This window comes from Mytilus edulis, chromosome 1, assembly GCF_963676685.1.
Source record: "Mytilus edulis chromosome 1, xbMytEdul2.2, whole genome shotgun sequence".
Lineage (NCBI taxonomy): Eukaryota > Metazoa > Mollusca > Bivalvia > Mytilida > Mytilidae > Mytilus > Mytilus edulis.
Window position 1 is genome coordinate 278705 of NC_092344.1, and position 14423 is coordinate 293127.

A 14423-nucleotide genomic window follows, 5' to 3' on the forward strand; every position below is an offset into this window, starting at 1 on the left:
AAATTAATTAAGTCCATGCCATTTTATACAAACTCAGCCAAGGTCCATGGTGGCCTCTTGTCTGTTTATTTATATATACCCCTGTACAGATAAGTTCAATAAACACAATGACACATAAAACTGTATACTAAACCATGTATTGCATTGAAGGGCAGACATAGTTTTCTAAAAATAGTTCCATATGTTTATGCTACTGATTTACAGTTTGACTCTAGTATATAAATGTAAAATTTTCTCCTCCTATTAACCTCTGTTTAAGAACTTGTTTATTTTCTAATGTCATCAAGTCATACATGATATTTGGCCATTGTGTTACGGGACCTCTGATACTCACTATGGCGGGGAGTAGCACCTTCTTCTCCGTCATCTTCATTCTCCGGGTCGATATCCTCCGCCTGGGTAATCCAATCTAAATACCCACGCAGATCCTCCTCTAGCTGCTGTTTCTCTCGAAGCTTTTGAAAATCACCTCTCGCTTTTGCTTTTTCTCTTTCTTTGGAAAATTCTCTGTTAAAGTAATTTGACATTAAGACTTGACAAATGAGTAGCTAAATATTCCATATCAAATATTTTCTCTAAAATTCCAACAAAGAAAGAAAACTTTAGTCATATGAATCCTTCATGTTAATTACAAAATGTATCAACCTAAACTCTAAGACTTTTATTTAGTCTATCAAATTGAAAAACTACATCTCTTTCTCTCATTTGAGTAATTTAAAATGCAATGAATTTGATGGCTTTAATATTTGCCTTTATATAAACTTGAAAATACTTGGAGCAAGGAGACAATAGATATAATGACATACGTACCCACTAAGAACACCTAAAACTAAGTTGAGTACAAAAAATGATCCAATAATAATTAAACTTATAAAATATGTCCATGGCCATTCATTGCCAACCGCATCATTTATCTGAAATAAAAAAGTTAAAATTCTTATTCTAAGACAATCAATCAGTTATTCAAGTAAAAACATCAACATAATGTGTTTAAGGATGAAACAAAGAATTCGATTTACATAATTACATTACCAGAACATTGTATATAGTCATGTAAGGAGTTGAGAGCAAATTTGATCTCATTTAATTTTTTTGTTTTTTTCATTTGTATTTTTGAACCTCCCTCTGACTCATGCCAGAAGTTATGCCTAAGGTCTGTGGTTCTCTCTGGATACTCCTCACCAATAATAACTATCAGGCATGATACAGCCAAGAGTGCTGAATGTTGGATAAAACAGCAACAATCAATCTATTTATATGATGGAGGCTCTCAGTAAACTAGTGCAATTTTCTGACCTTTGAGGTCCCATGAAGTTCATGAAAAGTTTTACTTTTGGGGGTCACAATTAAGTGAAAAATTAAGGATAACAAGAGGGAACCTTTAAGGAATATCTGAACTGATTTGTTATACTTGCTGACATCTGTTGCCGATTTTTTTGGTCATAAATTAAGGATATTTGCTTCTGTAAAATCTAAGATTGAGAGTGGCAAATATCAAAACTGTTACAGTTCACTAGCAATCTATTGAAAAAAGTGTCGAAAAAATAGAGGGAAATTTTTGGGATGTAAACTTGTGATTTTAACCTCTCAAAATATATGTAATCAGATCAAAATCTCGTTCTGAATTACGATAGAAGTTTTCTCTGAAGGCAGTATTGCTAAGTTTCCTCCGGAGGAAAAGTACAGTTTCTCATAATTTTTTTTCTTTTCTAATCAACCCTGATTTGTTAATCTGAACCTAATCTTGTGTGTAATTATTCATCTACATTTGTACCAATAATCTTGTAGCCAGGCTAGTGATATAAGGAAACTTACAATGTACAATGATGTATAAAACACATTCAAACTTACATTATATAAAACATTTGTCCAACCTTCCATAGTTATACACTGAAATACTGTCAACATAGCAAATCCAAAGTTATCAAAGTTAGTTATTCCATTGTTAGGGCCTATCCACCCGTCTCTACACTCATAGGTGGCATTATCACAATTAAATCCTTTTTCATCTGAATTACAGGGATGTGGATCTTCCATCATTTCATCTAAAATAGCCACAAAACAGTAACAGTTACAATATTTGTTCAAAAAGAAATAAGAGATGTAAACAGGGAACACAATTTCTACTAAACCTGTAAAAATAAAGAGTCCAACTTTCGAAAAGAGTCGCTTACAATCACAACACTAAAATGAGAAAACAAAACCTTTTGTCTACTTCTGGATGAGTTTTCTGGTTCAAATATGTTTTTAGATTGGTGTTTCCTGGATCAAATGTGTTTTTAGATTGGTGTTTCCTGGATCAAATGTGTTTTTAGATTGGTGTTTCCTGGATCAAATGTGTTTTTAGATTGGTGTTTCCTGGATCAAATGTGTTTTTAGATTGGTGTTTCCTGGATCAAATGTGTTTTTAGATTGGTGTTTCCTGGATCAAATGTGTTTTTAGATTGGTGTTTTCTAAATCAAATGTGTTTTTAGATTGGTGTTTCCTGGATCAAAAGTGTTTTTAGATTGGTGTCTCATTGACATTTACCCACAAACTCTATTTATTCATACTAAATTGTTTTGAGGAACCATTAGTGTATTTACAAGGTCCACAGTATCCTACTAAGCATTGACCTGTATATATTTATATGATAAGTATAATTCATACACCAATTGTTAGTCCTTAGATTGCCTGTAGAGAAAAAAGTATCAACTGCACATGTCCTTCACTTTCCCCCAATCCAGCCTGTAGTCTTTGATGGCGACCACTACTCTATGATGGCCTGAATGACCCTCCATACTTCTTAAGAACTGCCCCAGCTGAACTGTCTTGACAGCAGGGACTTAAATCATGCAATTATTAACTTTTCCAGATGTGTTTTTATGAAAATATGGCAACTTTGATAGCCTTTTTTTAGTTCAAGTAGGGGTGGCTTCTAACCTACCAGAAATTAACGATAAACGATCAGGTCCAGGAAATAGTTGATATTTTCTATTCAATTTCTTACAACAATGTTGCGTTGGACGTAACAACTTAAGACTTTGACATAATGAAGAGACACCTGACTATTGTTAACGACCTGTATGCTGACTTTAAGATGTCATTCTGGTTCTTTCTGTTGTTAGGTAGCTGTCTCATTGGTGTTTATCCCACTGCTTACTATTAAGATTTTCTCCTACTGATTGAGGACAGATTGACCCTCCTGCAGTTATTTATAAACCATTAAATGTTAATTGTGTCTTCACTTACCTGAATCCCTTTTATAACAGGTCTTGTGCAATGTTCCTGAGAAGAGTTCTAACCCAATAATGGCATATATAATAATTACAAAGATCACCAAAAGGGCTATATGAAGTAAAGGCACCATAGCTCTCACAATTGAATTTAAAACTACTTGTAAACCTGAAAAACAAGATAAAATATATGTAAAAGTAGCATACAAATAAACAAAATAATAAATCTATCAGTAAATTCAAATATAAGTAAGTTTAAATGCTGAATAATCAAAATGAATGAACTGGATGAGAGTGAGGGCCAAAGATTAAATCAACAGAATCAGGATGTTCAATCTGAGTGATTCAATAATGGCAGAACTTTTATTTGAATGACTTGAAGAGACATCATTATCATTCACTGGCAACATAGTAGTTTAAAACAAGAATGTGTCCCCAGTACACAGATGCCCCACTCGCACTATCATTTTCTATGTTCAGTGGACCGTGAAATTGGGGTCAATACTCTTATTTGGCATTAAAAATAGAAAAATCTTATCATAAGGAACATGTGTACTAAATTTCAAACTGATTGGACTTCAACTTCATCAAAAACTACCTCAACCAAAAACTTTAACCTGAAGCGGGACGAACGGACGTACAGACAAACAACGTACGGACGAACAGACAGACGTACAGACCAGAAAACATTAAATGTCCCTCTACTATCGTAGGTGGGGCATAAAAAGTTATAAACACATAGTTTTTTTCTTTCAGAACTTTGATGGACAACACTGTTAGATAATATTCAAAGTAAACATACATTTCTAAAGAACCTTGAAGGTCAATAGTCAAAGAGTTATAACACATGATAGTATTCAATCAATTCATCTTCATTAAAAAGCAATAGAGAAAATTCCAGTATTATAGATGAATATAAAATGATGATCAATATGCAATTCACACCTGTATTATGCCTGTAATTACTATCATTAAAATCAGGTATGTTATTTATATACCAACACCACAATAAATAGTTATTCCAAAAACTGGATTAATGGTATAAATAAAAAAAAAGCACAGGCTAAAAATAAAATCTGAAAATTCCAACAACATGCAATATAACTTTAATTTCTCTGGAATAATATGTGTATTGACACAAGATGGGTGGATCTCTTTAATGTTCCTTTTTGTCACTTACTGTGAAGGAACTGTCATGTGGATTTCAGAAGTCAAAACCTGAAACTCACCAATTATTTTACAAATTAAAAACAATTTTGTCAAGTCAGTAAAAACTCAGAAATTATATAAAACCTAAATGAAAAAAAACAAACATTATAAACACAGCTGTTATGGTGGCCATCTTTGATAACTGAAGAGAACAGCACTTTGAAAGAAGTCTGCATATAGACAATACAAATTTTGATCGGCCAAGTCATTTTTCAATTTCTGATTGGTCAAGTAAATTTTATGAGAAGATTCAACAGTGAATCATTACAAATCGATGTAAAAGTTGGTCTCAAATGATTGTGGACCTTTAACATGTATAAACTAAATAATTAACCATTTGTTAGAAATTAAATTTTGCAGTGTTTAGCTTTATCTATAATAAATTTCAGAATTTTCCAGTTATACAGAACATCCTACACTTTCCAATTTTCTCACTGTTCATTTCAAATCAGTCATCTATAAAATGGTATTTGTTTAATTTAATGTCATGTAACTATATAAGCATATATTAAATGGTTGATTAGACCTTGCATTTTTTTTCTTCTTTGTTTTTCTTTAAGCTAGTACAATTCCTTTCCTGTACTTGGAAACCCTAGTGATATCAATCTGTCAGTTATTATGTTGCTTATATAAATCTATATATGCCACTGTACCAGACAACTGGGTGTCATATTCACTTTATTCCCACAATGCATTACATCTGTAAAAAGCCACACACGATAAAGTTCTACGTCCCTCATGGTCATATCAAGGTATTAATTTATTTGTCAGTCTTCGTCAAAACATGTCATGTGATCGATAAGAATTTATGAACAACTGTATTTGTAAACCCCAGTGGGACTGTATGAATGATTATGTGTGGAGAATTTCAAAGTCAGTTACACATATTCTTAACACTGAATGCACCCTTTTTCATTGCTACGTCAATCATAATCAGAATATGTATAATGTAAGTATAATCCAAATCATTCAAATCTTTATTTGCACAATTTTTGCCAGCTAGGACTATAGGAAATATGTAAAGTTAGAAAAATGAGTCAAATGTGAGATGCATAGTTCAAATAGTATTTGATCACCAGAAAAAAAGGTCTGCAAATTTTTCCACTAAATTCAGGGTCATTTTTTTCAAATTAGAATTATTACAAGCATAAACAAGTTTTTGATTTCTAGGGAAATAGATAACATATCTTTAATTATTACTTGAAGAGCAAGAATTTTGAAGGCAAGGTCTCAAAATCTTTAAATGAGTATTTTATCTTATCCTTTCAGATAGAATTATTTCCTTTGACATCTACTGAAATGAACAGGTAAATAAATTATATAACTGATTTTTGAAACATGTGCACCTGCCGATAAATATTACTTTTCTTATTAAATGTCATGTGTCTCAAACTTCATGAAGATATATCATTTACTATCCTGGACCCAAACAAAAATAAGTTGACATTCAACTTGAACAGAAATGAAATTTAGACTTCAACTTTAACAGTAAAATCTGTCAAATATGTAAAAAGGCATCAACACAATTAAATATTCTAGAAGGAATGGTCAAATACTCCAACAGATAAGGCAGGTATTATTATCCTGAGTAAGTCCAAGATATCTACTGGTACTTTTCTGATTGTTATTAAGATTCTAAACTATAATGTTAGATCACAGAAAACAGTATTTCCCCTAAGGGAATGTTTAGGTTTTAATGTTTTCCCTTCTATAAGAAGCATGAAAATAGAAATTGTTAGTGTATTGACTATTTCCTCATATAAATGAAGTTTGAAAGAAACAGAGGTTTTTTTTTTAATCAACTGTTATGATGCAGTTTAATGTGTTGTGATGTAGGTTACACGTTTATCATTTACTTTAACATCATGTTGTACTTTAGTAGAGAAAATAAAAATCTTTTGCAGAAAAGGTCTTAATTTGTACTTTATCATCCAGTAAAATTGTTTATTGATTCAAAATTTGAGAAAATAAAAATAATGAACTGATAAAATATTGTGTTGTGATACTAAATCTAGGACAATACACTTTTACAATACTGTATTTAAAGGGTTGTAGAACAGTTATTGATTGAGACTGGACATGAAACAGCAGACAGTCTAACGTAATCATTGTCTTACTTATTGTATTATAAATCATTTTACTTCTTTCCTTTAACTTTACAAGAAGCTCAATTTCCTTAGACAAACTTTCTTTTAAAAAGGAAATAATAAATTATTTGTTAAAAATTGAACTCCATAAAAACCATCAACAGAGTTATCTATGATGGGATATATCAACCTTACCTAAACACAGTGAAAAACATATGCAAACTAGAGGCTCCAAGGAGCTGGTATTGACCAATTATCTGGAATATTCGTATAAACAATAAGAAAATATGTGTTGAATGGATATTTTTGGGCCAACTAATAATTTCATCCATCAATTATAGTTTTCCAGACAACAACTAATAACAAATAATTGTCATTTAAGGGCAATAACTCTTATAAAGAATTGTCTTGCTATGATGAATTATTGGTAGATCATGATATATTTTACTATTCTATTTTAGTTTCTCTCCATCAGTTATACCTGTCAATATCATAGCCAAACACACATAGGATTATTAAAATTGTCATTTTAATTTTTTGTAAAAGTGGATAGACAATGATAGACAAGGGATTCAAGCTGATGAGACTAGCTGATACTCAGACCCTTGGACCAGGTAAGCTAAATAGTAAAACATTAAAAAGTAAATGCAAATTAAAAATACAAAAACATTTCTAACAATGAAACAAAAAGGTGACAACAGTGATGGACAACACCTACATGTACTTACTGGGAACACCAGAAACAAGTCTTAATGGTCGTAATACCCTGAATGCCCGCAAGGCCTTTACATCAAAGTTATTGAAGTTCAGTGTGGAGAAAACAGTGCTAATTATACTGCAAGAAAACCAGTCCACTCAATTAGTATAACATGCACACCACAATATATTTTATAAAACACATATGTTAGTCATTTATATTAGACTGAAATTAAATATGTATAGTACCAACATGCAAACCTGTGTTATTAATAAATGAAATTTTTACCCAGTATAATTCAGGTACTTTCCATATTCATGAAAAACATATTATTTGCTGCAGAAAGCGTGTCCAAGTTCTTTTAATTCCTATATTAAATGAAATATTTTTTTCACCGAAAAAATGTTCATAGATTTCCTAAAAGATATTTTCAGGAGTGAATTTTCAAGTAAAAAAAAGCTCTTTATTTAAGTTCTTCTTATATGTCAATCAACACTCTTATAAGCAAATAACATTTTTTCCATGTTTGATCATCAAACTGTTTTAATCAATGCAGGATTAATGACGCAAAACAAGCAGGTAAATAATTGTCCTGGCATGCCTACTTACTAGGTGCCCTTGATACCAAACGTAAAGGTCGTAACACCCTAAACGCTCGTAGGGCTTTCACGTCAAAACCCTTAAGGTCTAATTCTTTAAATACAAAACTAAAAATACTGAAATAAAAAACATTAATAATCAATAGCATATTTCTTTAAATGTTCAGTCAGATGCCAAACATTTTGTGGACACTACTTTTAATATACATGTATATGAATGTTTTGCTGGTAGAGGCATGTCACTCCGTTTATTCTGATTCTGACATTCACTTGTACAACATTAATTGCATATGTTATAAAATTAGGTGAGGTGTAAACTATAGGCCTGCAGTCAGTACTGTAAATTCAGAAAGTTCTGTTGATAATGCTGAAAATGTGAGATGTATTGCAACACCAGCGAACACTTTATTGAAAAAAATGCTGTCAAAACCTGAAATGGAAGGTTTTATTTTTTGAAAATTCTACCTGATTTCAATTTTTCCGTTTATAAAATCGTCACAAACACTTCTGAATAGCACCACTAAAACCTCTATCTGATTAAAATACAAATCCTGCGTCAATACTTTGGTTTTAGGATTCTAACATGTTTTGATTTGTGTTCTGAAGATAAATTCAGAGGGTTCCTTAGATCATTTGTGTTCTGAAAAACCTTTTGGAATTCCATTGATAATTTGTTGAATGGTACAACCCTTTCAAAATTTGAATGCAATAATTAGACTTGTAGACATGATGTATCAAACAGAAAGTAAAATTGAGCTCTGTCAGATTCTTGTAGACAAATTGAATCAAACAGAAAGTATATTTGAGCTCTGTCAGATCCTTGTAGACGTGATGAATCAAACAGAAAGTAGAATTGAGCTCTGTCAGATCCTTGTAGACGTGATGAATCAAACAGAAAGTAGAATTGAGCTCGGTCAGATCCTTGTAAACAAAGTATTGATAAAGGGTCTTCACTTCAACCTGATTCCACAAAATGTGATTTAGCTTTGATATCTACCAACTAAGGTGCTTTATATGAGTTATATACTGCTGTTTTGAGACACAAGATATTTTTTTTAGATTGCTGACCCTGAGAAACAATGCTTTAAATACAGGATATAAAACCATTGTGGTCCTTGTGATGATTGTCAACAAAAATCTTATTACACATATAAAACAAAAAAATATATAGGACTGAAATAATTGTATACAATATAGAGACAAAAACACATCCAGGGATTCATCTATATCTAACATTGTAGGAAACAAAAAGTACACATTACATTACGATTATCAACTCGTTCTGTGAAATAACATATGGATACAGTAGGTGTAATGTCTTTTACATCAATATCTAGGTCCAGTAAAAGAATCCTCACTTATTTACCATTTTTTATAACGATGTTTAGGACACAAAAAAACTTACTGACTACCCAGTAATCACATCGGTTTTAAATAAATGTAAAAACCCACAAATGGCAGTTTAAAAGAAGCCTAAAAAGTATTTTTTCAAAAATGAACAATTTTGTTACCAAAAATATGTGACATCTTCCATGTGATGTGTTGTTCTTCTTGAGAAGATGCATAAATTCAACAATTATCTCTGCCTTTAAAGTCACATTTTGCATCCATTTCATTTGGTCAATTAACTGGTCATTTATCTAAAAGGCTTAGCAGTATGAGTGTTTAACTGGTCATTTATCTAAAAGGCTTAGCAGTATGGGTGTTTAACTGGTCATTTATCTAAAAGGCTTAGCAGTATGAGTGTTTAACTCAATGTTAAAGGTTGTATGTTGTTGAATTCTACATTATTTGTTCGTTGGTAGAGTGTTGTCTTAATGGTAATCATACCACATTTTATAAATATGGTGCAGGTTTTTATTGTCTGTTTTACAATATATATATGATCTGCAAGGGGTATTAGAATTCACAGCTTAAACATCAGGAAAGTTCGTTTGATTTATAAAAGAATTCCTTAAAAGATAGTTAGGATAATTAACACAGCAGAAGTATAACCTATATTTCCGTGTTTAGGTCTGATGACCTGTTGACCCTGCTTGGTGACAAATATGGCATAGACAAGACTAGATGACTAGGTATACATTTTTTAGGATAAAGATGAAGAAGTACAATATGAATTAACTGGGCTAAAATGTGATGTTGTCCTATATAAAAACTCAAATCTCAAATAAACAACTGTAAATAGGAGAGATTGTTCTGGCTAACCATAATGTGATGTTTCTTGATTACTGTCTGTATAAAGTATAAGACCAATGTCTACACCTACTCTGGTGATAATACAGTACAATATTACATAATTGTTACATAATTTCTACGTGAGGGTTTTTTTGCTATTGGTTTTGTGGATCAATGCTCATTTTCAATAATATCATATGTAATAAGTGTATTGACTCAAAACTGAAACAATACAATTATTTTATGCATGAAACTGAGCTACAACTATACATGGTTTTGTAAAATTTCAATAGACTATATCAATAGCATAAAATTTTATCATATTTACGTTCATTTAACAGCAATACAAAACAAAACACTGCAGAAAACCGAACATCTACTCTACAAAAACAACACTCTGCGTACAACATAATCTATATCATGAATTGAAGGTCTGATGTCTGGGATTCTATTGTATGGACGCAAATAACCTAATAAACTTACTAATTCTTTGACATTAAATGAATTGCAGATTAAAAAGTTTTGTATAAAATTGAAAAAAATTATTATCAAATATTGTGAGGTAAAGTCTATTGATGATTTGTCAGAACTGTCAGGTGACTATAAGTGAGTGCTTTACTAGTGTATCAACAAACGTGTGTCCTATAGGCTATATGTGTAAGTCTATATAAACTATAGGGAAATCCACTGACTCTTTACAACTGTTTCACAGCTTTTACACGACAATGATAAAAGCGCCAGGGAAGTCGACAAAATTACGATGACTTATGGCATGCTCAAATAATCATATATTGTACTCACATTATAACTACCGTGAAAAGACTAAGAAAATATAGTTTTGATTTAGTACTAATTTTATCAACATGAATAATAAATCCTTGTATCACACACTGTTAAAACAGCAACCCTAATAATTTTGTCAACATTTTACGTTTTAACTTTCAATATAGAAGAATAATTTTGTTTAAAAAAACATGTATCAAAATGGGAAATTAAATTTTTCACGTTCACGAGTAAACTTTAAAAAATGTCGCCCCCCAACCAAAACCATTGCAACAAATTTAAATATTATAAATAAATAAATAAAGTTCACACAGGAAAATAGATGATTTTGATTAATTTGGGCTAACCATTATAGGGAAACGTATATGAAATATGAAGATATACATAAGAGAATTTTCTGTTTTAACAGTACGTAATAAGTGACAATGCCAGGATTTAACGTAATGTTGCCATCTTCGCCTTGTGAACCTGAAGCATCAAAGTAAGTGCTAAAGCATTGCTATTTATTACAGATAAAAGAAGGTCCAATTATTTTTTTTTTAAAACAATAATTACAAAAACATTAATAATAAGGCCATTTTATGAATGGCCACCATATTAAGCACAAGAATTTTTTAAAAATTTTCATTAAGTTATTTGTTCATGTATTTTATGAATTTTATGATACACTGTCATATGACTAAATGTTATATTTTGCTTTCAGATGATTGATTTTCATGCAAAAATGCATATACTGTGAATTCATTAGTACTCGTAGGAAATACATATATAATTGTTTGTACCGTGGATTCATTAGTACTCGTAGGAAATACATATACTGTGGATTCATTAGTACTCGTAGGATGCTTGTTGATTTCATGGGTTCTGATGGAACCACTAATTTAAATGTTCAACAAATTACAAGTTTTTCAAAGGAACGTATGCACACTTTACTAAAGCCATGAAATTAAATATTCATCAATTCAATAAAATTGGTACCCCCCAAAATAAATGATTCCACTGTTAGTGAACAACCCTTTAATACTAATCATTGCCTGCTTATTACAGAATTCAAATAATTATATGATTGGATAAGGCAAGAATAAATACAGAGTTAATAATACAAAGAATTCACAAAACATTTTATAGTTTGCATCTTTAGATGAAAAAAGTTAGAAAAAAGATTTGTTAGAAATGTTGACAAGACATACAATTAATTGTCCACAAGAAAGCATCACATTATTGTATGCAAAAGTGGCAGAAGCGTAACAAATAAACATTTATTGTCAGATTATCTCCCTTGGCAGAAGCGTAACAAATAAACATTTATTGTCAGATTATCTCCCTTACTCACCCTATAACTACAATAATAAAATCTAGAATGTTCCAGCCATTCCGTAGGTATGCACCAGAATGTAATGCAAAACCATATGCTATTATCTTCATTATGGCTTCTAATGTGAATATTACAAGGAAAATATATTCTACGTGCTCCTGAAATTATAAAGAAAATATAATTAAAAATAATCAAAAAAATAAAACAAAAATATGTGTCCACCAAAGACTCATGTCCAGCTCACAGCTGGTAAAGTTTCACATTTTCATGTTTTGGGACATGTTTTTTGGACAAAATTCCCCAATTCAGTATATATATATATATATTAACCATATTACTTTTAAAACTATTTATGTTTCAGGATATGAGGTTGGCGCCTGTTCAAACATTTGAATACGCTGCATTTGTTTTACCTGTCCTGTCCTAAGTCAGGAACCTGTTGTTCAGTGGTGGTTGTTTGTTGATGTGGTTCATAAGTGGTTTTCTTTTCTAATTTTTTTATATAGAGTGACTACTAATACTAGTCATTTTGGGGCCCTTTATAGCTTGCCCTTAGGCTCTGTGTTGAAGGCTGTACATAGACCTATAATGGTTTACTTTTTTGAAAATTGTGACATGGATTGAGAGTTGTATCATTGGCACTCATACCACATCTTCATATATCTATGTACACTAAGTTTTAAGTTTATGTGACCCCAAACTACCTTCAATCAAAATGTTGACCCATTTCATTTCCAAGTTCTGTGAACTGTGAAGTAAGGGTCAAATCAAATTTGTTTTCCTTTATGTCTTGAATATAAATGAAGCAGTTAGTTCTTTTTGAAATGTTTTACATCTATAGCTTATTAACCAGTATTGGTTTTGCTCAATCGAGAAGGATATACGGTGACCTATATAACCAATATTCAAACAGTAATTTACACAAAGATGTCAATAAATGCATGTAAATACACAAAGATATAAATGTATATATATAAATGCTTCTGATTTGATATCCTGCATTTATAATGCTAAAATCACCAATAAATAATGTCAAAGTATTGAAAGACCCTCTCCTAAATTATTGATATCTGTGGTTGGTTATATACAGACTGAAAATCATCTATTTTGTGGTGAAGTGGCTGTCTACAGCATCATTGAAGTTTGATGAGGAGGAGATAATATAATTGTCACATATCATTCAATTTACATCTTAGAGAGACCTATATTGGTATACTGAACAGCAATCAAGGGGGTCCACACAGGGGTTTTAGTAAGAAAGTCTGAACATTGTAACCAGCATGTAAAATATTTCTCTATCAACAACTCTGACATCAATGATGTTTTCTAAATAAAACATGTCACATCCAAAAAATAACAGAACCTTTTTCTTGTGGGAATATTTTACTTTAAGCCTAGTTATTTTATTAGCTAATGAGATCCATGATGTCCCTATCGAGTACAACCAAACCTTTATCTGGATGTAAGCCATAACACAATAATCACAGTAATATATTGATACACTTTTATAATCAGTTACTATGGAAACCAAGTAACAAAATAATTTCAGTTTTTCCATTCATAAGATCATCTGCTGTGTCTGTTTAAGCAGACTGTGTGTGCATTGATGTTAAAAATCTCTACAGTCAATTTTCAATTATCTAGCAGTTTCTTTTTTGATAAAATAAGAATTCTATGATTTTTATGTTAAGTTGAAATATTATATTGTTTCATTGGAGATTGGCTATCAGAAGATAGAAATGAATTAATTTATTTCAAAATATACAATAATGATGTTTTCATTACCCTCAAAGTTCATCATATTTTATCACATACCATATATAATTAAGGAGACCGATATCCAAGCATTACTATCATAATCATGTATAATTATTGTTCTTATTACCAAAGTAGTGTATTTTTTATATGATGTCAACATACAACCATACCTTTGATTGAAATTGTGTGCTTCCTGGCCAAGAATCGACATATATACATAATTGTGGACTTATATACCAGTAGTCTCATTATTCTTATCCCTTTGAGGCAAAACAAGAGTACAATTATCAATGAGACAACAACAAAAGTAAAACAATAACCAAAAGACACACATAGTCTATAAAAGTTGTTTAAAATTGAAGAGAAACATACAAAGATCCCCCCTCTACACCTTTCTTATGATTAAGACATATTACAACTAATGACTAGGCTGCTTACTTGGTACAGGCAAATGAAAACGTTCCTTTTACACAATTATGAAAGGTTGATAGTTGGGAGACATACTAACGTTGAAGAGCATGTTCCCTTTACACAATAAAGAAAGATTGATAGTAAGAAGGAACCTACTAAAGGTTGAAGAAAAT

General features: G+C 31.1%; 1 protein-coding gene across 9 annotated transcripts in view; it reads right to left on the reverse strand.

Annotated features, from left to right (window-relative positions):
- The window catches only part of LOC139520827 (muscle calcium channel subunit alpha-1-like), a 146746-nt gene that overhangs the window by 75445 nt on the left and 56878 nt on the right, over positions 1-14423 (reverse strand). For 7 of the 9 annotated variants that reach the window (XM_071313853.1, XM_071313844.1, XM_071313810.1 and 4 more), the window contains exons 4-9: positions 12100-12239; positions 7819-7925; positions 3233-3385; positions 1852-2045; positions 811-914; positions 335-507 (exon numbers count right to left, since the gene is read on the reverse strand). In XM_071313853.1, the coding sequence (XP_071169954.1) occupies positions 335-507; positions 811-914; positions 1852-2045; positions 3233-3385; positions 7819-7925; positions 12100-12239 (871 nt within the window). Of the gene's footprint in view, positions 1-334; positions 508-810; positions 915-1851; positions 2046-3232; positions 3386-7240; positions 7348-7818; positions 7926-12099; positions 12240-14423 lie in introns of all 9 variants that reach the window. The other 2 variants (XM_071313872.1, XM_071313863.1) reach the window with 1 other exon arrangement.